Source organism: Coregonus lavaretus (genome assembly GCF_964263955.1).
Source record: "Coregonus lavaretus genome assembly, chromosome: 2".
In the NCBI taxonomy this organism is placed as follows: domain Eukaryota; kingdom Metazoa; phylum Chordata; class Actinopteri; order Salmoniformes; family Salmonidae; genus Coregonus; species Coregonus lavaretus.
The window spans coordinates 56410374-56437634 of NC_139989.1; the positions used below are offsets into that span (position 1 = coordinate 56410374).

Genomic DNA, 27261 nt, shown 5'->3' on the forward strand with positions numbered 1-27261 from the left:
TAACACAGAGCTTGGTCTGTTGCGGTCATGAAATGTTGTCAGCCGTTGATTGGCAAGCAAATAACTGCCGGTCTCACGGTAATTGACCGTTAATTAACATAAACACATTTAGCATCTCCTGGCTTCCACGCATAGCCTACAAGCCACTGATGCAGACCATTGGAACGTCTACATTTTAGTCCAATAAATCTGTGTAATATAGCCTACACCTTAACAATAAATCCATTATTTATTTCAGTCAGGTCTAAAGAAACATGATATGAAGAAAATGTAATCTATTTCTGAAGAACATAATACCATACTGAGTTGTCCTTATGTTAGGTCCTGATCTGGCAATGCCATATGGCTGTGGGCTACACTAGTTCATTTAGCAGACAATTGCTTCGAATTCCGTGGCATTATTTTATATTATTTTATAGTATGAAGAACACAATTGAACATCGCTGAATAAAACAGAAAGGATATTTTCTCCAAATGACTTGAGGGAGACGCACATGCAGCTCTTCTGTGTTGAGCGGTTAACAATGAAATAGGTACTCCTATATGCTTAATTTAGAGTTATTTATGCAACTTTAGTTGTGATACAAACGTTGGGCTATATGTTTTGATTTTTAATACATTCTAAGGCTGCATGATACGACTCTAATGATGATTTGAAAAAAGTCACATGAAAGGCATGAGCTCTGCTTTGTTTTTTGCTCAGGCTGTACACACTTCATCAGTCTCTCATTCACAATTTGACAAGCACTTGATAATGCCTGGAACTTCCCAACGGCATCCCCTTTGTGTGGCCGTAATGCCCCCTAAAATAATTAATGCTTTTTGTGGCCAGTGGCAGTTGTGCCCTTGGGCTGAATATAATAATTACAATTCCCTTTTCCCGGCTGCGTGTTCCGAAGCACCTCTCACTCACATGGCTCTCTCAGATAGCTCAATTATTGTTGAGCCAATGCCCGTCACGTGATCAGGTCCTTCTCACAGGCTACAAGTGAAGACAGACACATCGGGGACGCAACTGCGCGCGTCCTTATCCAATTCCGTGGCGCATATTAAAGATGTTGGAAGAACTGTCCACATTTACTTTTTGTCAGCCAACAAGATGAGTAGGCCTAACAAACAGCAAAAGCACTAGCCTATGTCAATCTACTATCCCCCATGGTACAAAAATTGACCTATTCTATCCTGTGCGAGAAATAAATATTCCAAACATAGTCTGGGACAGTTGTGGGATGCGATAGATCCCAAATTAATACAACCACTAGCATCAAAAAACCTGTTTTAAGCAATGAGGATGATCAGAACGTTTAGCTTAAAATGTTGATAGCCTAATAGTTTATTTCTTCACATTATAAGCGCAGCAATGCGCACACGGCAGTTGGCTATAAGCGCGCATGTTCCAAAATGCAATAAAACACCGTTCTCAAAAGTGACCGCAATGTGATTATGCATGTAATGCTTTTATTATAAAGGTGCATTTTTATGGTGAAAAATAATCTTCCTCAAACTTGAAAATCACGCGCTGCGTGTGTATGCCAATTAGGCTCTACACCCGTTGTAAAGTGGATGAATGTGCTTCATTTTAAGAAGTTATTTGGCCACTTTAGTTGTGATACAAACCTTATCAAAACATTTATGCCTATGGGCTACGCTACATGAGGTGTGCGACTATGATTAGAAAAAGTCACCAAAAAAAGGCATGCGCTGTTTCTTGTATCATTTACAAGTGATTTCACTACACCCGCAATCACATCTGCTAAATAAATATGTGTATGTGACCAATAAAATGTGATTTGAGAAGTGATAATATATAATTCACAAGTGATAGACTAATATTGTCACCCATCAGACTATTCTTGATTTAATCTTGTCTTTACATATACTAAATAATATATGAGTGAAATTTGTTTTGATTTAGAATGGACCATTATCATGCACCTATCTCGAAACAGGGGCACAGGAAAAATAAATGTCATCTATGCACTTAAATAGCAAATGTAGGACGCTTTTCCCGTGGTTCATTTTCATGCCAGCCAGGTAGCCTATACTCCTGTTGTAAAGAGAATCAATGTGCTTAATATTAGGAAAGTTGAGAAATAAATATAGTAGGCCTTGCCTATAGAAAGCTGATGGGATCCTACTCTTTTTAATAGAGGCCATCAAAACTCTGTTTTCTCACGCAATTGCATAGCCTATAGAAATGTTGCGCAACATGAGCTCTCATTAAGTGTTTGATAAGATTTTTGATTACATTTGCATTGATGTCAGAGTGATTAGAGGGACAATAGAGTGCTGAGTACCAGGTAGTTAGCAAGTTTGGTAGGATACTAATGACCATCAGCAGCATCAGAGCTTGGAGAAGGCTAATTACCGTGACTAAAACGGTCACGTGGAATTTGACTGCCCTCATGACTCGTGACTGCCGGTGTGGCGGTAATATGGTCACCGTAACAGCCCTATACAGTCATCCTTTTTGAGGCCTATTCATGGAACAGGATAGACATTGCAACCAGAGCTTTTCCAAATAGAAGAGAGACTGATTGGGTTCGAGTTCAACCAAGGCCCCACCCCCAGACAGTGTCCCAGTGCCATGGAGTGAAACCAGTACAACCAGTCACGTGACCACACAGGCGGCAGGCTGTGCCATCCACTGCCAATGCCACAGATCTCTGTTTCAAATCCCTCTTTGCTCACTGTCTGTTCTCTCTCCCTCTCTTCCTCTTCCTTTCTCCGTCCCACTATCTCCTATTGTCTCCATCTTTTCTCTCCATCTTTTCCCCTTTTGTCTGTCTTCATCCCCCTCACTCTCCCTCCCTCCCTACATTTTTACCAGCCAAAATATTTTTGGGCCAAGAAAATTACACCAACAAAACACAAAAAAACTGAAGAACATGCTTTGTAATGTTTCTAAAATAATACATGTATTACTAGTAAGAAGTAACTCATGTGGTATATTGTTTAATTAATTTTTTTTGTGACCTGAGTCTTTTAACCAAAATATCACAGATGAACAAATGCGACTAGAGTAATGTGTGCCTGTGAGATTTAGTCTGACTAGTAGAAGCATTGTCTTCTCTTCCCTAGCAGTTGAAACTCAAACATAGAAAAACAACCTAGCTTGTGAACAAAACAATGTAAATAGGCAATAAACAAGGACAAAGTCTCACTTCAGTAGACTTTCGTTTCAAGTAAATTAGACCAACTTTTATGCCTGTGCGCAGCGCTTTAAAACATTTATCTTTCACTCTTCACCTGCGCACAGCCCCCAGCCAGGCAGTGCTGCAAGGTGGAATAGGCTATATAGGATTGTAGTTCTTCAACTTTGAGCGATTAATTTACCAGCTATGAAACAAAACGGCGGAAATACTTTGAAAACAGCTACTGGAGCATTTATTTTACTATAAATGTGATCGTACTTGAATATTTTTTTATTCACAAATGCCAGTGAAATGCTCGCACTGTGGAACCCTGACCACCCGCCAACGTGGCTGGTGAAATAGACATCTTACCGCCAATGCCAAATTCTACCCGCATTTAACAGGTGGCGGGTGTTAATTTTAGGCCCTGATTCAAATCATCAAAGCTTGATGATGAGTTGGTTACTTGAATCAGCTGTGTAGTGCTAGGGCAAAAACCAAAACGTGCACCCAGGGGGGGCCCCAGGCCGAGTTTGAGAAACCCTGCTGTAGCCTACTCCCAGATAGAAAATAGGTTATGTTCGGCTATTTGTTATTCCTTAATCCACTAATGCATAGCTCTGAGATAGACATTTGAAATTGGCTCATTATATAACCCAAACGTGTATCCATGGTTACTGAACCATCCCTGTGTCTTATTGTCTTCTTTTCAACATCTCGTCATAAAGGGCTTATTACCAGACAGTGCTCCAACCCATTAGGGACAAATCCATGGGCCTGCTAGCTACACTAACCCTTCCACTAATGGAGATGGGGATGGCAGGCAGAATGCTCTGTTTCCTCCAGGATGTGTCTAGCTGCTTTCCTCTATGATGGTCTCTGTCTCCTCAGCAGCTAAAGGGAAAGAGATAGAGTCACAACATCTAGGCTAACTGTACTCTGAGACAGAGTAGTTTCACTAGTATCAAACCTCAAGCCACACACACACACACTAACATTAAACACACACACCATCCAACCACCCACACCAACATAAACATGCACACACACCGCAAACATATACACACACCATCCACCCACCCTCTCTCTCTCATCCCATCCACCCCCTGCCTGTCAGGCCACTTAAGGTAATGAGAAAGGAGAATTAAGTGATTCACAATGCAAACCTCATCAGTAGGGCTGCTGCCTGTTCTGTTGCCCCCTGTCTCTGAGTGCTCTCCCATTTCCTCTGTGAGAAGTGAACCTGATCCCTTTCCCCTGTCCTGCTGCTGCTGTACTGTGGTGTTGGGTACCACTCTCACTACCAGCTCTGCATCCACACAGACAGACAGGCTATATGAACAGACAGACGGCTATATGGACAGCACAGTGAGCACTCAACCAGAGAGATAACACACTGGGGATTATTATTTAAAGCTAGTAGTTCCTAAAGAAATTAAAGATCCAGTCTGCTGCTTGCTGGGCACAGTGGGCAGTGACCTGAGCAGACCTCTCTCGGAGCTGACAACGATGATGGTAGTAGTGACTTAGCCTAGCTGGTGTGGTGGTGTTCAGCGGCGCCCATCTTGGATGACTTGGCACCAAGCTGGCCAGGGAAGCAGGGCAAGGGGCCACACCCTGGCCTGTAGGCTACACTCACAGCAATGAAAGACCCTTCTTCTGCACCTCTTCAGACCAACTTCCTTCTAGCTTGGTCCCAGATTGTGACCATGACCAATGGAGTTGGCAAGACAGCACAAACATATCTGGAACCAGGCTAACTTCCTTCCTCAAGAGTAGACCCATGACCTGTTCCCATTCGATTTCACACAGATGCATGACTAGGGGCTAATAACCTGTGGATATTATCAGCTTCAGACATCGATATCTCATCTTCGGAAATAGGCTAGGCCTAACCATGAGAAACTGGACTGAATGCATGAGAAACTGTTTGTGCAATCTGCCTGGGTGAATTCCTAGGCAGTTCTCTCAGAGACAATGCAGAGAGGACAGCTTACCCCCCACCTTGTCTTATATCTAGTTTGTTAGGCTAGGCTATACAAGATCTCAACTGAGCTGTAAGGATACAGTACTAAGACCTTTATAACATAGGACAGTTATGGTTGTAGCTAAGGCCTTGAACTGTAAGGATACAGTATCAGGGCCTAAAATTAACACCTGCCACCTGTCAAATGTGGGTAGATTTTGGCATTGGTGGGTAAGATGTCTATTTCACCAGCCACATTGGCGGGTGGTCAGGGCTCCACAGTGCGAGCATTTCACTCGCAGTCGCAAGTCAAGTATGATCACATTTATAGTAAAATAAATGCTCCAGTAGTTTTTTTCAAAGTTGTAAAAGTATTTCTGCCGTTTTGTTTCATAGCTGGTAAATTAATTGCACAAAATCAATGAACTACGAATCCTATATAGCCTATTCCACCTCGCGCTGCAACACTGCCTGGCTGGGGGCTGTGCACACGTGAAGAGCTGAGTGAAATATTCATTTTTTTAAAGTATTGTTTTACAAAGCATGCTCATCTGTTTTTTGTGTTTTGTTCGTGTACTTTTAGCAGTTTTTTTTTTTTTTATTCAACTGGTAAAAAATCTGAGTGGATGATAGATTTTTTTAATCTACCTGCCACAGTGGCTGGTGGACCAAAAAGTGAATTTTATGCCCTGTACAGTCCTATAACATAACATAGGATAATTATGGTTGTAGCTAAGGCCTTGAGCTGTAATGATAAAGTACAAAGACCTTTATAACATAGGATATTTATATAGCTGTAGCTAAGGCCTTTATAAAACGTTTATAGCCTAACTATTCTATCCACTGAGCCCTGGTTAGCATTCTGACATGTTCCATTGTTCGTGCAATCGCCAATTCAATAGTTTTGCTGTGGATGTAGACGTGCTGTTAGATAATCAGTGACTATCAATGAAGCACACTGTCCCTGCCTGAGGGTACATAGGCCCAGTACAGCCCTACCTAGCCTCAGCCCAGTCCCATCCACTCATCACAACCACATCATATCTCAGCCCAGCCTCAGCTTCACTCTCTTTCTGGCCAGACTAGACTTTATCACACAGTCTGCACCACCTGGGGTTGGCAACAGTCCATTGTATTTTTTTATTATTAACCTTTATTTAACCAGGGGAACCCATTGAGACCAGGGTCTCATTTGCAATGGTGCCCTGAGAACAACAAATTCACCTTTTGGGACCAAATAATCACATTTTAGAGTGACCTGTAGGTCATTCCAGACCAGAAGGGCATAGTAACTGAAAGCAGTCTTCCCTAACTCAGAGGAGACCTGCGGAACCTCTAGTACCAACTAGTCTAGAGTCTTATAGTTACTAGATTTCCAATGTAGAACTGAGGTGAGGTAGTATGGGAGTTTCTGGAAAAGTGCTTTATATCTGAATAATAGCCAATGTTGGCTCCTTCTGGTAGTCAGAGACTCCCAACCAACTATGTAAGAGACAATGATGCTTATGGAAATTATCACCAGTGATAAAACGCAAGGCTGAGTATATAGCCACAGAACTTAGAAGTCCACACTTGTTAAACAGTCCTCAAAAGCAGCTAGCCTATAATGACGCTAGCAGAGGGTTTATAATAGACCCTCCTGACCTAGAAGTGAAAAACTATTCCTGCTTTACCACATCTAGACCAATCCCAACCGCAGGGATCACTCAGTTATTATCATTCTGTTATCTCCCAAATCACAGGCCGGGAGCAGGGCCTGGGGAAATGTCCACAGACTGAGCCAGTTACACCTGTTGCAGGGGTAAACAAACTAGGCTAACTGAGCCTTAAGATATTATGACTATGATTATAAAAGCCTTAGAGTTGTTCGTAAAGCTGGTTATTAGTAGAGTAGGTAGAATATCTATGCACACTACACAGTGGACCAAGCCTATCAAATCAGGCATTCACTACGCATATGTTTTGCATGCCCTATAAGGCCTAAGTATGAACCTAGGGCACTATTTAGTGTTTATTGGCATAATCAAGGTAAGCTGTGTTTGTGTAATCGCAGAAAAGCTGGCAAACATAGCCACCTGGCCTGTGGTTTTGACAATGCAAGTCTATCTTCTCGTAATAGAAGTAAGGCCCTACGTGAACTGTGAAGCTGCAGTGTTACTGACAATGAATCATCTTTGAAGGGTGTTTTGCTAATGTGTCATCAGTATTTGTGAGAAAGCCCATTGTGATTTGTCTGCACTTTCCAGCATAGTCAAAGGTCAAATGACGTATCTTCCCGTTTATTCCCTTCCATAATCAATTTCATGACTGTACCACTGAGTGCGTTTACGAGTTTACACAATACAGACCAACTGTTCGAATGTGAATTAATTAATTCGTTTAAAAACACTAGTCAGTGTCATGTAAGAAAAACCCTAATTGGCAAATGAGACAGCACATTGATGAACAATTTCAATTGAAAAACTGTTACCCAGCTGTTGTATCATTGCGTTTCAAAACAAAGGAGAATCCAGTAGAAAACACCCTCGTGAAATCATTTCGCTTCATTTGGAACAAATGATTACTTTCAGGAAATGTGCTGCCCTGATTCCAGTTAGCTTAGCGAACTGTAATCCACACTTTATCTAGCTAGTTTATCCCATCAATGATCTGGATATTCAGAATCAATTCACTCAAACAACAACAGTTTGATAGTACAGATTGTAGGGAAAGGTTTAAAGTCATTTCCCCAAACAATAATACTTTATTTTTATGCATGGGTAGCCGCGAACCGATATATTTATAACGTTCTGTGTAGCTGGCCGATGATGCTACAGCTAGGTGGCTAGCTAGCTTAGCTCGTCACTGGTGCTTCTGAATGCCGTACAATAAGTCAACATTCAAACCTTACATTATGACTTTATAAAACCTGATTAAACAGCATCCATAGCTGCTAACTTACCAATGCACTGTCCCACAGGAGTGCTGTACGGATTGCCCAGTAAGAACTCCATCTTTATGACAACAAACAATACGAACCGAATGACAGCGGCTGGAAGAGAGGCGCATTATCTGCAAGTCCCTCCCACTGAGCAACCACATTGGAAGATAAAACTGAGATATCAATCTGTATGGCTGTGTTTATTGTCGATCAAAATTAGCAGCTATTCAGGGTATGTTCACCACCAACACTTGAGATAGCTATCTATGCACAATATCCAAGCTTCTGCTGGATGTGATCTATTTTAACGTTACTGTTCATGTTATTTAATGTTAAAAATAAAGTATTATTGTTTGGGAAAATTACTTTAAACCTTTCCCTACAATCTGTACTATCAAACTATTGTTGATGTTTGAGTGAATTTGTAAGTCGCTCTGGATAAGAGCGTCTGCTAAAAGACGTAAATGTAAATGAATTGATTCTGAATATCATGATCATTTCTAACATACTGCAGTTGATGGGATAAACTAGCTAGATAAACTGTGGGATTACATGGCATCATTCAGGAAATCCTGACCAATACAGCTCTGATCCTGACTAAAAGAGATAAACATTTATGATACCCTTGATTCTAATAATTGTAATTAAGTACATAATATTCACAAAGAAACCTCATAATAATGCTTTATGCTTACATTGGTTTGCATAGTGCATAGTGCATAGTGCATATCGCATATAGCAACTGTATCCTCTGTGAAACTGTTTAAAACTGTTCAGCCAGCTATAAACATTTCGGTGTTGAATATAGCCTTGTCCTGCTGCCTAGTTGCTAAGCAACAGTATACATCTTTGAGCAGCAGACGTGGGTTTGAAAAGTACGAGGCTGATAACATACATTTATTTTCAAATTACTTTGTTGTTTGGTTTTCTTGTGGTCTCTCAAAACAGCAGCTTGTGAGAGAAAGCAATCTGATACCTTTTTCATTTAGCAGAAATTAGGTTACTCAGCTCTGGCTTAGTTGTGCTGCTGCTGAAGAAGTGCTAGCTGGCTAGGTACTGTAGCTACATAAACGTTTGTTTACAACAGTTATAGCTAGCTACTGTAGCTAACGTTAGCGAGTTAACCTAGCATAAATGCATAAATGCATTAGATACAGTTTGTGTTTATTTGTTATTGCAAAACAGCCACTCAACTCTACAAAGCTACCTGGCAGGATTGTGATGACACTGAGACTCCCTGTTTATCAATCAGAAGAACCTTTGTTTAAACCTACAACCACCGTCAGACAGTGGCATTGAATGCAGCATTTGATATTGACCTGCCCTTCTCTCCACAGTAACAGTACAGGGTACAGAGTCAGGGGATCCAGAGACATTAGCAGGATGAGCAGGCTATATGATACCGCGGAGCCCAGTTTGGTGGACGAGGAGCTGCTGCAGATGGCAGTGGAGGAGCAAGGCCCTCAAGACCAGGCTGGGCGGATTGCCAAGGAGGAGGGCATCCAGTATGACGAAGTCTGCCAATTGCGCCTAGACTACAGGAGTAAGACATTTGACAGATGTTGATGTTCTTCAATCATCTGCATACTTTTTGATGCAGGCATGTCATACTCCTGAGTGGCGCAGTGGTCTAAGGCACTGCATCGCAGTGCTAACTGTGCCACTAGAGATCCTGGTTGGAATCCAGGCTCTGTCGCAGCCGGCCGCGACTGGGAGACTCATGGGCGGCGCACAATTGGCCCAGCGTCGTCTAGGGTAGGGGAGGGAATGGCCGGCAGGGATGTAGCTCAGTTGATAGAGCATGGTGTTTGCAACGCCAGGGTTGTGGGTTCGATTCCCATGGGGGGCCAGTATAACAAATATATGTAATCACTAACTGTAAGTCGCTCTGGATAAGAGCGTCTGCTAAATGACTTAAATGTAATGTCTGTTGTCCACAGAGAGAAGGGCAATAGTTGCAGTGGAAATAATTTTTATTCCTTACTTTTTATTCCTATGTCCATATTATTTGACATTTTTGTCCATAGACATCCTGAAGATTGACCACCTATGGCAGTTCACGTCTCTGACCAAGCTACAACTGGACAATAACATCATTGAGAAGATTGAAGGACTGGGGCGCCTCACTAATCTGAAGTGGCTAGGTATGAAAGGCGTCTCTCACAGACCCTGAATATGTTCCACATACAGTAAATATTAGACATAATGTATGTGTTAAACTGTATATAGCTAGATCAAGATGACTGTATTGTTTTTCACTAAAAGACAAGCCCTTCACTGATACAAGGCAACTATGGCCTAATGATCAATATTCTCTCTCTCTCTCTCTCTCTCTCTCTCTCTCTCTCTCTCTCTCTCTCTCTCTCTCTCTCTCTCTCTCCTCTTCTCCTCTAGATTTGTCATTCAATAACATTGAGGGGATCGAGGGGTTGGATTCTCTGGTGAAGTTGGAAGACTTGAGTCTGTACAACAACAGAATCTCTGTCATTGAGAACATGGACACACTCCTAAACCTACACGTTCTCTCTATTGGGAACAACTTCCTGGCTCAGTTGGAAAATGTGAGTAACTCTCATACACTACATACATTTATTGTTTATGTTTCAAATTCTGAATGTAAACTCTTAAATTGTATACTGTAGTATATTAGTGCCCAAAATATACAGTACCAGTCAAAAGTTTGGACACACCTACTCATTCAAGGGTTTTTCTTTATTTTTACTATTTTCTACATTGTAGAATAATAGTGAAGATATCAAAACTATTAAATAACACATATGGAATCATGTAGTAACCAAAAAAGTGTTAAACAAATCTAAATATATTTTATATTTGAGATTCTTCAAATAGCCACCCTTTGCCTTGATGACAGCTTTGCACACTCTTGGCATTCTCTCAACAAGCTTCACCTGGAATGCTTTTACAACAGTCTTGAAGGAGTTCCCACATATGCTGACCACTTGTTAGCTGCTTTTCCTTCACCCTGCTGTCCGACTCATCCCAAACCATCTCAATTGGGTTGAGATCGGGGGATTGTAGAGGCCAGGTCATCTGATGCAGCACTCCATCACTCTCCTTCTTGGTCAAATAGCCCTTACACAGCCTGGAGTGTATTGAGCCATTGTCCTATTGAAAAACAAATTATAGTCCCACTAAGCCCAAACCAGATGGGATGGCGTATCGCTGCAGAATGCTGTGGTAGCCATGCAGGTTAAGTGTGCCTTGAATTCTAAAGAAATCACAGACAATGTCACCTGCAAAGCACCTCCACACCATAACCCCACCTCCTCCATGCTTTACGGTGGGAACTACACATGCGGAGATCATCAGTTCACACACACTGCGTCTCACAAAGACACGGCAGACACATTTCCACCGGTCTAATGTCCATTGCTCGTGTTTCTTGGCCCAAGCAGGTCTCTTCTTATTATTAGTGTCCTTTAGTAGTGGTTTCTTTGCAGCAATTCGACCATGAAGGCCTGATTCACACAGTCCCCTCTGAACAGTTGATGTTGAGATGTGTCTGTGACTTGAACTCTGTGAAGCATTTATTTGGGCTGCAATTTCTGAGGCTGGTAACTCTAATGAACTTATCCTCTGCAACAGAGGTAACTCTGGGTCTTCCATTCCTGTGGCGGTCCTCATGAGAGACAGTTTCATCATAGCACTTGATGGTTTTTGCGACTGCACTTGAAGAAACGTTCAAAGTTCTTGAAACGTTCCGTATTGACTGACCTTCATGTCTTAAAGTAATGATGGACTGTCATTTCTCTTTGCTTATTTGAGCTGTTCTTGCCATAATATGGACTTGGTGTTTTACCAAATAGGGCTATCTTCTGTATACCCCTCCCCCCCACCTTGTCACAACACAACTGATTGGCTCAAACGCATTAAGAAGGAAAGAAATTCAAAAAATTAACTTTTAAGAAGGCACACCTTCCGTTAATTGAAATGCATTTCAGGTGAAGCTGGTTGAGAGAATGCCAAGAGTGTGCGAAGCTGTCATCAAGGCAAAGGGTGGCTATTTGAAGAATCTCAATCTTTGTTGAACACTTTATTGGTTACTACATGATTCCATATGTGTTATTTCATAGTTTTGATGTCTTCACTATTATTCTACAATGTAAAAGATAGTAAAAATTAAGAAAAACCCTTGAATGAGTTGGTGTGTCCAAACTTTTGACTGGTAGTGTATGTTATTTTCATGGCATGGGCTGGTATTGTATGTTTGCTGGACACTGTAGGAATTGCAATCAACAAGATCCTCTGATTCCCAGGTGATCTACCTCCGAAAGTTCAAGAACATGCGCACTCTCAACCTAGCTGGAAACCCCATCTGCAAAGAGGACCACTACAATATCTTTGTTGCTGCCTATCTTCCAGAGTTGGTTTACTTGGACTTCAGACTATTGGATGAACAAACAGTGAGTGATGGAATAGGGTGAAATTGCCCCTAGACACTGATCTTGGGTCAGTCTTGCAATCCCCCTACTAATGGTTAAGGTTAGGATTGGGGGAAGGGAAGCTGATCCTAGATCTGTACTTATTATTTATTTATTTTATTTTTTATTTAACCTTTATTTAACCAGGTAAGCCAGTTGAGAACAAGTTCTCATTTACAACTGCGACCTGGCCAAGATAAAGCAAAGCAGTGCGATAAAAACAACAACAACACAGAGTTACATATGGAATAAACAAAATGTACAGTCAATAACACAATAGAAAATCTATATACAGTGTGTGCAAATGTAGTAAGTTGTGGAGGTAAGGCAATAAATAGGCCATAGTGCAAAATAATTACAATTTAGTATTAACACTGGAGTGATAGATGTGCAGAAGATGATGTGCAAATAGAGATACTGGGGTGCAAATGAGCAAAATAAATAACAATGTAAATAACAATATGGGGATGAGGTAGTTGGGTGGGCTAATTACAGATGGGCTGTGTACAGGTGCAGTGATCGGTAAGCTGCTCTGACAACTGATGCTTAAAGTTAGTGAGGGAGATAAGTGTCTCCAGCTTCAGAGATTTTTGCAGTTTGTTCCAGTCATTTGCAGCAGAGAACTGGAAGGAATGGCGGCCAAAGGAGGTGTTGGCTTTGGGAATTAAAGCATTAGAAACACATCCCTGGCGCTAGAGCGACAAGTACAGGAGAACCAATGGGATGGCAAGGTTATATATATATATATATATATATATATATATATATATATATATATATATATGTGCTTGTATCCACACCAACATATCAGAAGTCTTACAAAACACAAGTCTTACAAAATAAGAGATTTATGCCTAGGCTCAGGGACATTCCTGTCCTGATGAATTAAAGCATTTATGTAAACGAGAGCATTACAAAATGGTTAGTCATGGATTACAAACGTTTCCCCTGGGAATCAGCCAACTGAATAAGCGCCACACTAAAAGCGGTCTAAAACTGCTGAACTGCCATACCTTTACACATCCCATCCATATTGTAACCACAGATTTAAAGAAAACACTTCCAAAGGTCTATTTTATAAATGATTATTCAAGCGCTGCACTGGATATACCATTAGCTTGTATGAATACATGAATACCTTGCTTTTTTCATACTCTACCAACCATTCGGGCGAGCATTGAACATTAAGTATCTCCTTATGTAGCGAGAGCAGGCGTTTGGGAAATACCAGTATGCCATTGAGGAGATGCGCCACAATGAGGCCCAAGAGAGAAGGACGATGGACGCTAGGCAAGAGCAAGAGGACGAGCTCCAGTTGCACAGGGTAACATACGAAAAACATACATTCAGAGCAAAGTATACATTCTACATCCATGTGTGCGTTGAGCTTGAAATCATTGGACAATTCTGCCATCTACTGTTGTGTGTGTATGTTTGTGTGTGTGTTTGTGTAAGTGTGCTTCCCTACCTACAGGATGCCTTTGTGGAGCTCTTGAATGGCCCATATCTGTTTGACAGCATGTACGCAGATGATGCAGAGGCAGCCAAGCTGGCCTACCTCCCCGGAGTGTCTGTACTACTAGAGACATATCCTTCTCCATACTCTGTTCCCTCAGTGTCAGTCTATTTGGAGCATGCCTTCTCCCTTCCACAATTGGCTCTTGATTTATTGGATGGCTAAATGCAGAGGCAGGTGAAATAATAATATAATTATATATCTTGTTGTAAGATAGTGATTTAACGGAGAGAAAAAACTGGGGGGAAAATATTATACTATTGCATCGAAGGCTCCTTCCTTGACTCTGTTCCTACATACAAGAGCCAGCTGGTGGCGCTGTGTGTGCAGGTGTTTGAGATTGGCTTGACACAGCGCGGCCGGAGGGAAGACGAGGTCAAGTCGTTCTTTGACTGTTCCAGAGAAGCCGTGGACTACAACCAGCAGAGAGCAGCACAGATCACTGCAGACTTCGAGAAAGCCAGGAGACAGGTGAGTCATGGGACTGTAGCTTTTACGGTCACGCAAAGAAGGGATGCCGCTAATGTCAGATGTCAAAACGTACATATCCGAGTCGCGTCGGGGGCATTTTAGCTAACCCTAACGCTTTTCCTAACCTTAACCTAATTCTCCTAACCTGCTACGTTAATTATCCTAACCTGCTGCGTAAGTTCTCCTAACCTGCTACGAAAAGTCACTTCTGATATTAGCGGCATCCCATCTAGTCAAAACCGGCTTTCACTTGCACTGACAGTGAAATGGTCACGTTTGAGAGCTTCAATTCAGCGCAGACTGACAGATCTACAAATCTTAATGAGTAGACCAATTGGCAAGTTTAATTGGAAACTGTTTGATTTTCCCCCAATTAATTACAGCTCTTCCCTGCCCATGTAACCTTTTTAATTATCTAAAAGATAATTAAAAAATCCTAAATTAGCACTCCTACTCTGAGATGCTTTATTAATAATAATAATATATTTTATTTATTTAGCGCTTTTCATTATACAGATAATCTTAAAGATGCTAAAAAACTAAACAAAAACAAAAGTACATGTAGTTCTTGGGCTGGACAATGGTCTTCAACAGAGGCTAAATATGAATATGGCCCATGGAATTCAACTGACTCCTATCTGCCCCATCTCTATGGAGGGATATACTGTAAGTGTCAAAATACATTTAATATGAATTATTTTGGAACAAATATTACATATTTAATGTATTTGCACTGAATATCTTCTTGGCCACACATAGATAATGTCACAGCCATGTTATTTAGAAAGTTGGGCCATTGAGGTTTCTGCATTATGATGCATTTGCATGACACTACAACATTATATGGCAGCCATGTTAGTGCTCCATTAACATTACATGGGGAATATAATATCTAGAATGAGCATTGGGATGCATTTACATAAAACGTTAAAATTATATGGCAGCCATGTTAGCACCCCATTAATATTACATGGGGAATATTTAAATAATGCTATGTAACTGAATGTCTATAATAAGAACAATATTACAAATTCAAAAAGTTGGCCCAACTCTCTAAATATATGGCTCAGGATAATGGTATAACAAACTGCTATAATAAAAACACGATAGCAACAGTTTAACAAAAAAGGTGCTATTTTTATCGTATCAAATCCACTGTACATAAATCTTACAAAAAATCATACAAATAACAAAAACATCATGGAAATCATACATAAATGTTGTGTATCTCCACGTTGCCACACACACACAGGTGATGTTTGAGATGCAGCAGGCCACAGACACACGTCTCCTGGAGGCCCAGCTGAACCACTGCAGCGAGGAGATCAAGCAGCTCTGTGACAGCCTCATGACCCAGGAGCTACAGCTGGTTGACCAGCTGGAGGTGTGTGTGTGTGTGTGTGTGTGTGTGTGTGTGTGTGTCTGTCTGTCTGTCTGTTTAAGATCTAAATTATTGCCTTTAAATCTGAACTGAGTCACTTCCAAGAGGTTAGGAGTATAGGTTTTCACGGATCCACCTGTACCCATACCAGATACCTGATCTGGGATCCGAGCGGGTCCGGATCCAGAATTCTAATTAATGTCACGGGTCTGGGTCGGATCTCATATGATTGTCACGAGTCTCAGGTCTGTGTCATTTTAACTGACTTGTCCGGAAGGACCCGTACAGAGCCAAACTGCTGCAGTAGAGAGAGAGAAAAATTGTATAATTTATGCTGCTGCTTTTCAAGGGGTGGTAGCTTGTTGTTGTTGTTGACCAGTCATACAGTGGGGAAAAAAAGTATTTAGTCAGCCACCAATTGTGCAAGTTCTCCTACTTAAAAAGATGAGAGAGGCCTGTAATTTTCATCATAGGTACACGTCAACTATGACAGACAAATTGAGAAAAAAAATTCAGAAAATCACATTGTAGGATTTTTAATGAATTTATTTGCAAATTATGGTGGAAAATAAGTATTTGGTCACCTACAAACAAGCAAGATTTCTGGCTCTCACAGACCTGTAACTTCTTCTTTAAGAAGCTCCTCTGTCCTCCACTCGTTACCTGTATTAATGGCACCTGTTTGAACTTGTTATCAGTATAAAAGACACCTGTCCACAACCTCAAACAGTCACACTCCAAACTCCACTATGGCCAAGACTAAAGAGCTGTCAAAGGACACCAGAAACAAAATTGTAGACCTGCACCAGGCTGGGAAGACTGAATCTGCAATAGGTAAGCAGCTTGGTTTGAAAAAATCAACTGTTGGAGCAATTATTAGGAAATGGAAGACATACAAGACCACTGATAATCTCCCTCGATCTGGGGCTCCACACAAGATCTCACCCCGTGGGGTCAAAATGATCACAAGAACGGTGAGCAAAAATCCCAGAACCACACGGGGGGACCTAGTGAATGACCGGCAGAGAGCTGGGACCAAAGTAACAAAGCCTACCATCAGTAACACACTACGCCGCCAGGGACTCAAATCCTGCAGTGCCAGACGTGTCCCCCTGCTTAAGCCAGTACATGTCCAGGCCCGTCTGAAGTTTGCTAGAGTGCATTTGGATGATCCAGAAGAGGATTGGGAGAATGTCATATGGTCAGATGAAACCAAAATAGAACTTTTTGGTAAAAACTCAACTCGTCGTGTTTGGAGGACAAAGAATGCTGAGTTGCATCCAAAGAACACCATACCTACTGTGAAGCATGGGGGTGGAAACATCATGCTTTGGGGCTGTTTTTCTGCAAAGGGACCAGGACGACTGATCCGTGTAAAGGAAAGAATGAATGGGGCCATGTATCGTGAGATTTTGAGTGAAAACCTCCTTCCATCAGCAAGGGCATTGAAGATGAAACGTGGCTGGGTCTTTCAGCATGACAATGATCCCAAACACACCACCCGGGCAACGAAGGAGTGGCTTCGTAAGAAGCATTTCAAGGTCCTGGAGTGGTCTAGCCAGTCTCCAGATCTCAACCCCATAGAAAATCTTTGGAGGGAGTTGAAAGTCCATGTTGCCCAGCGACAGCCCCAAAACATCACTGCTCTAGAGGAGATCTGCATGGAGGAATGGGCCAAAATACCAGCAACAGTGTGTGAAAACCTTGTGAAGACTTACAGAAAACGTTTGACCTGTGTCATTGCCAACAAAGGGTATATAACAAAGTATTGAGAAGCTTTTGTTATTGACCAAATACTTATTTTCCACCATAATTTGCAAATAAATTCATTAAAAATCCTACAATGTGATTTTCTGGAGAAAAAAAATCTCAATTGGTCTGTCATAGTTGACGTGTACCTATGATGAAAATTACAGGCCTCTCTCATCTTTTTAAGTGGGAGAACTTGCACAATTGGTGGCTGACTAAATACTTTTTTTCCCCACTGTAAGTCATCAAAGCGGCAATAGGCTACAGTCATATAGCATCTGTGTGTGGCAAAAGTTAGGAGATATCTAATCGATGGAATTAAAATGACGGAATTAAAAGTTAAAGGAGAAGCATAGGCTACAATGACCAAGAGCCAACAGGTAGATTGCTACTTAATATTCTGAATGGAGTTGTTGTTACGGTGAGAAAGCGCATGCACTGCTTCCTCAATTAACGTAAGATAGCTTAATTAGCTAGCTTCTCCCGGTTCGATGCAGTCAAGACAGGTAACTACGTAATCATATTGGATGATAAATAACCTAGCTATTAGCAGCTATTAGTCTACTATAGTGCATGTCGGCTAGTTGGTTGGTTGCTGTCTCTCATCCCTGTGTCACTCCCTCACAGTACGGACCCTCCACCGCCTGCTAGAGCGGCACCTTTCTCTCCCTCCTCTCACGCTTTATCTGCTCCGGTTAATAAAGTCGCTTAAAAAATGACTTTTCTGCTGCTTCCCTCACTCTGTGTCGATCTGACCAGGTCTAGATCTGAACCAGGTCTATACGGAACGGGTCTAGTTCTCCTCAGGTCCGTTCGGAATGGGTCTCTGTATTTAAAAAATAAATGTATGCATATCGGGTCTGGGTGGGAAAGCCCCAGGTTCATTTCGGAACAGGTCCAACCTTTTTGGGCCCGTGAAGACCTGTAGTTAGGAGTCATCATAAAGCAGTACCTGGTAACCTAGGTGACCTCTAGGTGACCTCCCTGAGGCCAAGTGCCAATGGCTGTAAATTCAGCCATCTGGAGTTTCAAATGATAGAGACATCTAATATAGAGCTCACTCTGACCCAAGTGGTCTCGATAACCTTGATTAATGTTGTGACCAGGGGCCCAGAACACTTGGAGAACAAACAGATAAGCAAGAGTATTTATGTGTGCCTGCCTGCCCTTGAGGAGGTTAGAAGATTGCTACAAACGTCTTAGAGGAATGTGTCTGTCTCCCCATATGCATATGTCTGTTTATTGTTTGTCTATTAAACCTTTAAATATAAATGTAGAAGTCGTTCTCCTTATGGGTACAGCATTTTCCACACCTTGAGCAAATAAATTTTTCCCGACTGTGTGTGTGTGTGTGTGTGTGTGTGTGTGTGTGTGTGTGTGTGTGTGTGTGTGTGTGTGTGTGTGTGCGGCTGATGTATATTATAGTACACGTGCAAGAGTTCATATGGAAACTATCTCATTCATAGAGGAATGTTTGAAGTGGTTAATTAATTCAAGTGTATAGAATTTTTAGGCACAACAAACCTATATGATAGCTTGTATAGTCTGTGTGCTGTCAGACACTAGGTCCAGCTGCAAAGGACAGTAGAGTAAATACAGGCATTAGATTAATTTATTTTTTATTTTCTGTTTGATATCAAAACACACATTTCGATTAGAGATATGTTATTCATAATAACTATTCTCCTTTTTTTTCCATAGGATATAATCAAAGATTTTGAGAGGAACATTTCAGACATGGTTGCCGGACTCATTGAAGTTGTTCAAGGAATATATCCTTTACTACCTCATGTACAGTGGGGGAAAAAAGTATTTAGTCAGCCACCAATTGTGCAAGTTCTCCCACTTAAAAACATGAGAGAGGCCTGTAATTTTCATCATGGGTACACATCAACTATGACAGACAAAATGAGAAAAAAAAATCCAGAAAATCACATTGTAGGATTTTTAATGAATTTATTTGCAAATTATGGTGGAAAATAAGTATTTGGTCAATAACAAAAGTTTCTCAATACTTTGTTATATACACTTTGTTGGCAATGACACAGGTCAAACGTTTTCTGTAAGTCTTCACAAGGTTTTCACACACTGTTGCTGGTATTTTGGCCCATTCCTCCATGCAGATCTCCTCTAGAGCAGTGATGTTTTGGGGCTGTCGCTGGGCAACACGGACTTTCAACTCCCTCCAAAGATTTTCTATGGGGTTGAGATCTGGAGACTGGCTAGGCCACTCCAGGACCTTGAAATGCTTCTTACGAAGCCACTCCTTCGTTGCCCGGGCGGTGTGTTTGGGATCATTGTCATGCTGAAAGACCCAGCCACGTTTCATCTTCAATGCCCTTGCTGATGGAAGGAGGTTTTCACTCAAAATCTCACGATACATGGCCCCATTCATTCTTTCCTTTACACTGATCAGTCGTCCTGGTCCCTTTGCAGAAAAACTGCCCCAAAGCATGATGTTTCCACCCTCATGCTTCACAGTAGGTATGGTGTTCTTTGGATGCAACTCAGCATTCTTTGTCCTCCAAACACGACGAGTTGAGTTTTTACCAAAAAGTTATATTTTGGTTTCATCTGACCATATGACATTCTCCCAATCCTCTTCTGGATCATCCAAATGCACTCTAGCAAACTTCAGACGGGCCTGGACATGTACTGGCTTAAGCAGGGGGACAAGTCTGGCACTGCAGGATTTGAGTCCCAGGCGGCGTAGTGTGTTACTGATGGTAGGCTTTGTTACTTTGGTCCCAGCTCTCTGCAGGTCATTCACTAGGTCCCCCCGTGTGGTTCTGGGATTTTTGCTCACCGTTCTTGTGATCATTTTGACCCCACGGGGTGAGATCTTGCGTGGAGCCCCAGATCGAGGGAGATTATCAGTGGTCTTGTATGTCTTTCCATTTTAATAATTGCTCCCACAGTTGATTTCTTCAAACCAAGCTGCTTACCTATTGCAGATTCGGTCTTCCCAGCCTGGTGCAGGTCTACAATTTTGTTTCTGGTGTCCTTTGACAGCTCTTTGGTCTTGGCCATAGTGGAGTTTGGAGTGTGACTGTTTGAGGTTGTGGACAGGTGTCTTTTATACTGATAACAAGTTCAAACAGGTGCCATTAATACAGGTAATGAGTGGAGGACAGAGGAGCCTCTTAAAGAAGAAGTTACAGGTCTGTGAGAGCCAGAAATCTTGCTTGTTTGTAGGTGACCAAATACTTATTTTCCACCATAATTTGCAAATAAATTCATAAAAAATCCTACAATGTGATTTTCTGGAATTTTTTTTCTCAATTTGTCTGTCATAGTTGACGTGTACCTATGATGAAAATTACAGGCCTCTCTCATCTTTTTAAGTGGGAGAACTTGCACAATTGGTGGCTGACTAAATACTTTTTTTCCCCACTGTATTTCAATATAACTGCAAGTTGCATGTGTATTATAATGGTGTTACAGTGCACTGATGCAGTTATTAAAATCAGGGGTCTGTATGTATCAAGCATCTCAGAGTAAGAGTGCTGATTTGCTGATTTAGGATCAGTTTAGCCTTTTAGATCGTAATTAATAAGATTACATGGACAGGGAGGACCTGATCCTAGATCAGCACGCCTACTCTGAGACGCTTGATATACAGTATACAGCCCCAGACAAAGTGTCCTTGACACAGACCCACATTCGCCCAGTGCCGAGACTTAGAGAACCACCACCACGAGAAGCTACTGGAAATCGCCATGGCAACCCTGGAGCGAGTGGCCAAGAATGAGCTGGAGGAGGATATGCCTGATGATATCCGAATGGTCAGTGTCAGAGTCAGAAAGTCCCTGTACCTACAGCAAATCCTAAAGGCCCTGGTCAAAAGTAGTATACTAAATAGGGAATAGGGTGCTATTTGAGACGCAGCCTAAATAGTGTTTCCCTACCCCTCTCTCAACCCTGTCGCTTATCTACACAAAAATTGACAAAAATTGTCAGACTCCTGCAACCCAAGTCATAGACTCTTCTCTCTGCTACCTCACGGCAAACAGTACCGGATCTGGGATCAAAAGGCCTAGTCACTTTACCCCTACCTACACTATATATACAAAAGTATGTGGACACCCCTTCAAATTAGTGGATTCGGCTATTTCAGCCACACCCATAGCAGACAGGTTTATAAAATCGAGCACACAGCCATGCGATCTCCATAGACAAACATTGGCAGTAGAATGGCCTTACTGAAAAGCTCAGTGACTTTCAACGTGGCACCGTCATAGGAAGCCACCTTTCCAACAAGTCAGTTTGTCAAATTTCTGCCCTGCTAGAGTTTTTCATGGTTCGGGCTAGGCCACTTAGTTCCAGTGAAGGGAAATCTTAACGCTACAGAATACAATGACATTCTAGAGGATTCTGTGCTTCCAACTTTGTGGCAACAGTTTGGGGAAGGCCCTTTCCTGTTTCAGCATGACAATGCCCCCGTGCACAAAATGGTTTGTTGAGCTCGGTGTGGAAAAACTTGACTGGCCTGCACAGAGCCCTGACCTCAACCCCATCGAACACCTTTGGGATGAATTGGAACCCTGACTGCGAGCCAGGCCTAATCGCCCAAAATCAGTGCCCAACCTCACTAATGCTATTGTGGCAGGATGGAAGCAAGTACCCACAGCAGTGTTTCAACATCTAGTGGAAAGCCTTCCCAGAAGAGTGGAGGCTGTTATAGCAGCACAGGGGGACCAACTCCATATTAATGCCCAGGATTTTGGAATGAGATGTTTGACGAGCAGGTGTCCACATATCTTTGTCATGTAGTGTGTATGTACACCGCATTCGGAAAGTATTCAGACCCCTTGACTTTTCCACATTTTGTTACGTTACAGCCTTATTCTAAAATTGATTAAATATATTTTTTGCCTCATCAATCTACACACAATACCCCATAATGACAAAGCGAAAACAGGTTTTTATTATTTGCAGATTCATACAAAATAAAAAAACAGAAATACCTTATTTAAATAAGTATTCAGACCCTTTGCTATGAGCCTCGAAATTGAGCTCAGGTGCATCCTGTTTCCATTGATCATCCTTGAGATGTTTCTACAACTTGATTGGAGTCCACCTGTGGTAAATTCAATTGATTGGATATGATTTGGAAAGGCACACACCTGTCTATTTAAAGTCCCACAGTTGACAGTGCATGTCAGAGCAGAGACCAAGCCATGAGGTCGAAGGAATTGTCTGTAGAGGTCCAAGACAGGATTGTGACGAGGCACAGATCTGGGGGAAACAGATTGAAGGTCCCCAAGAACACAGTGGCCTCCATCATTCTTAAATGGAAGAAGTTTGGAACCACCAAGACTCTTCCTAGAGCTGGCCGCCCGGCCAAACTGAGCAATCGGGGGAGAAAGGCCTTGGTCAGGGAGGTGACCAAGAACCCGATGGTCACTCTGACAGAGCTCCAGAGTTCCTATGCGGAGATGGGAAAACCTTCCAGAAGGACAACCATTTCTGCAGCACTAAACCAATCAGGCCTTTATGGTAGAGTGGTCAGACGGAAGCCACTCCTCAGTAAAAGGTACATGACAACCGCTTGTAGTTTGCCAAAAGGCACCTAAAGGACTCTCAGACCATGAGAAACAAGATTCCCTGGTTTGATGAAACCAAGATTGAACTCTTTGGCCTGAATGCCAAGCGTCACGTCTGGAGGAAACCTGGCACCATCCCTACGGTGAAGCATGGTGGTGACAGCATCATGCTGTGGGGATGTTTTTCAGTGGCAGGGACTGGGAGACTAGTCAGGATCGAGGGAAAGATGAATGGAGCAAAGTACAGAGAGATCCTTGATAAATACCTGCTCCAGAGCGCTCAGGACCTCAGTCTGGGGCAAAGGTTCACCTTCCAACAGGACAATGACCCTAAGCACACAGCCAAGACAACGCTGGAGTGGCTTCAGGAAAAGTATCTGAATGTCCTTGAGTGGCCCACCCAGAGCCCGTACTTGAACCCGATCGAACATCTCTGGAGAGACCTGAAATAGCTGTGCAGTGACGCTCCCCATCCAACCTGACAGAGCTTGAGAGGATCTACAGAGAAGAATGGGAGAAACTCCCAAAATACAGGTGTGCCAAGCTTGTAGCGTCATACTCAAGAAGACTCGATGCTGTAATCGCTGCCAAAGGTGCTTCAACAAAGTACTGAGTAAAGGGTCATGTAAATGTAATATTTCAAAAAATTCTAAAAACCTGTTTTTGCTTTGTCATTACGGGGTATTGTGTGTAGATTGATGAGGGGAGAAAAAACAATGTAATCCATTTTAGAATAAGGCTGTAATGTAACAAAATATGGAAAAAGTCAAGGTGTCTGAATACTTTCCGAATGCACTACCAGTCAAAAGTTTGGACACACCTACTCATTCAAGGGTTTTTCTTTATTTTTACTATTTTCTACATTGTAGAATAATAGTGAAGACATCAAAACTATGAAAGAACACATATGGAATCATGTAGTAACCAAAAAAGTGTTACAAAAATCAAAATATATTTTATATTTGAGATTCTTCGACTAGCCACCCTTTGCCTTGATGACAGCTTTGCACACTCTTGGCATTCTCTCAACCAGCTTCACCTGGAATGCTTTTCCAACAGTCTTGAAGAAGTTCCCACATATGCTGAGCACTTGTTGGCTGCTTTTCCTTCAGTCTGCGGTCTGACTCCTCCCAAACCATCTCAATTGGGTTGAGGTCGGGGGATTGTGGAGGCCAGGTCATCTGATGCAGCACTCCATCACTCTCCTTCTTGGTAAAATAGCCCTTACACAGCCTGGAGGTGTGTTGGGTCATTGTCCTGTTGAAAAACAAATGATAGTCCCACTAAGCCCAAACCAGATGGGATAGCATATCGCTGCAGAATGCTGTGGTAGCCATGCTGGTTAAGTGTGCCTTGAATTCTAAATAAATCACAGACAGTGTCACCAGCAAAGCACCCCCACACCGTAACACCTTCTCCTCCATGCTTTACGGTGGGAAATACACATACGGAGATCATCCGTTCACCTGCTCTGCGTCTCACAAAGACACGGCGGTTAGAACCCAAAATCTCAAATTTGGACTCCAGACCAAAGGATACATTTCCACCGGTATAATGTCCATTGCTCGTGTTTCTTGGCCCAAGCAAGTCTCTTCTTCTTATTGGTGTCCTTTAGTAGTGGTTTCTGTGCTGCAATTCAACCATGAAGGCCTGATTCACACTGTCTCCTCTGAACAGTTGATGTTGAGATGTGTCTGTTACTTGAACTCTGTGAAGCATTTATTTGGGCTGCAATTTCTGAGGCTGGTAACTCTAATGAACTTATCCTCTGCAGCAGAGGTAACTCTGGGTCTTCCATTCCTGTGGCGGTCCTCATGAGAGCCAGTTTCATCATAGCGCTTGATGGTTTTTGCGACTGCACTTGAAGAAACTTTCAAAGTTCTTGAAATGTTCCGTATTGACTGACCTTCATGTCTTAAAGTAATGATGGACTGTTGTTTCTCTTTGCTTATTTGAGCTGTTCTTGCCATAATATGAACTTAGTCTTTTACCAAATAGGGCTATCTTCTGTATACCCCCCTACCTTGTCACAACACAACTGATTGGCTCAAACGCATTAAGAAGGAAAGAAATTCCACTAATTAACTTTTCAGAAGGCACACTTGTTAATTGAAATGCATTCCAGGTGACTACCTCATGAAGCTGGTTGAGAGAATGTCAAGAGTGTGCAAAGCTGTCATCAAGGCAAAGGGTGGCTATTTGAAGAATCTCAAATATAAAATATATTTTGATTTGTTTAACACTTTTTTGTTACTACATGATTCCATATGTGTTATTTCACTATTATTCTACAATGTAAAAAATAGTAAAAATGAAGAAAAACCCTTGAATGAGTAGGTGTGTCCAGACTTTTGACTGGTAGTGTATCTACCTCAATGACCTCGTACCCCTACACATCCACACGGTACTTGTACCTATGTATATAGCCAAGCTATCATTGCTCATTGTGTATTTATTCCTCATGTTACAATTATTTTTCCATTATTATTATACAAATTATATTTATTGTATTCTGCATTGTTGGGAAGCATTTCGCTGTTGTTTACGAAGCATGTGACAATTACAATTTGATTTGATATTGTATGTGTACATGCTCGTCCATATTGCACTCAGACACACTGCACACTGTCCAACTGTATTCTGTTCTTACTGCCTCACATCTCTGACAACATTGCCACTGTCACTGCTATTGAAACTACAGATCTGCTATCTTAATTTGATCAGTCTGTTGTCACAGAGAATATTCCTGCCCAGCAGGAAATGCAAATTGTAGTGTATTCAAGGTTTAAAAAGGCTTCTAAAGTTTGTAATTTCCACATTAACATGTCATACTTGATTTGGCCTAACGAAAAATATGTTAACCACTACAGAAAATGTCCATTAATTATAATCCACATAAAAATTCATATTTCCTGTTGCTACAGGATTATTTTCCTGCTGTGAGAAATTAAGATCCTTAGCACCTCAGCAGCACTTTCCCCAGTGGCACTCAGCAGTATCTTGATCCAACTGGCACCTAGGTGAAGCTTCCCCTAGGTACAGATTTCAGATCAGTTTTCCTACCCCCAATCCTAACCTTAAACATTATGTTGAGAATGCAAAACTGACCCAAGATCAGTGTCTAGGGGCAACTTCACCCTGCATCAGCCCTCTGTGTTACACAGTGTCTGTTTGTCCCCCCATGCAGCTGTTTGTAGACAAGGACACAGTGATCAATGCAGTCAGCACCTCCCACGACACCCACCTGCTGAAGATCGACAACCGTGAGGACGAACTGGTGACGCGCAGCAACAGCTGGATGAGCGCTCTGATGAAATCGGTAGGCAGGGGAATGCATGCAAATATGATGACATAGATTGTATTTCTATGGGGAATGCATGGAAATAGGATGACATAGATTGTATTTCTATGGGGAAGGCAAGGCATTGCCACAAACACTCAGTATGACAGTTTCCAGTTTTCCACCATGAAGAATGCTCTAACCTTGGGGTGTTTAAATTTGTTGTTGTTTTGTATCTTATTCGCCTGTCAATGCAGGTACAAGATGAAGAGGTGAAGCGGAATCGCAAGCGCATCTCAGAGATTCACAACTACATTGACTACGTGAGGGATCAGCTAGATGAGATGCAACATGAGCACCATTGATTAAGAAGAGAGGAGGGGAAAGGAAATATAGCAGAATAAACAGTCCCAACACAGATTCACAAGCCTCAGGCATACAGCAAATGCCCTTCTTTTCATACTTACTTATTTTCATGAACCTGTGTTATAAGAAAATTGAATTGTGTCAAAATAAAGTCCATTATTTTAATGAATCCTCTGTGTTTTTTCCCTTTTGTTCATTTCCAGAAACAGGCTGAAATGTTTGTTGTGTATTCCTAAATGGTTCATATTTCAACTCTCTGGGACAACTCTGCCATCTACTGTTGTTTGTGTGTGTGTGTGCGTGTGTGTGTGTGTGTGTGTGAGAGTGAGAGAGAGAGAGAGAGAGAGAGAGAGATGCACTATGGCGTGCATAACTATCAACACCCAACCAAAACCATTCAACTAAACATTTTTTATGTTTTGATTATAATCATTGTATTCTACAATACATTTCAGAACTAATAGAAAGTAAGGCCCAAATATATACGTTT

General features: G+C 41.8%; 2 protein-coding genes across 2 annotated transcripts in view; one reads left to right on the forward strand and one right to left on the reverse strand.

Moving 5' to 3' along the window:
• LOC311103344 (TOM1-like protein 2) overlaps positions 1-8112 on the reverse strand; it is a 42642-nt gene extending 34530 nt beyond the window's left edge. The window contains exon 1 of the mRNA XM_084144902.1: positions 8042-8112. Coding sequence (XP_084001028.1) covers positions 8042-8093 — 52 coding nt within the window. The 5' untranslated portion in view covers positions 8094-8112. The remainder of the gene's footprint in view (positions 1-8041) is intronic.
• A 1291-nt stretch (positions 8113-9403) lies between these two features.
• Positions 9404-26770, forward strand: LOC311150516 (dynein regulatory complex subunit 3-like; the record flags this gene model as incomplete). The annotated part of the gene is made up of 12 exons (XM_084188003.1): positions 9404-9563; positions 10048-10164; positions 10415-10581; positions 12298-12444; positions 13667-13786; positions 13937-14077; positions 14288-14449; positions 15702-15833; positions 19281-19370; positions 21251-21364; positions 26313-26444; positions 26663-26770. The coding sequence occupies 12 exons, from the start codon at positions 9404-9406 to the stop codon at positions 26768-26770; spliced, it is 1590 nt and encodes a 529-aa protein (XP_084044129.1).
• Between the last annotated feature and the right edge of the window lie 491 nt (positions 26771-27261).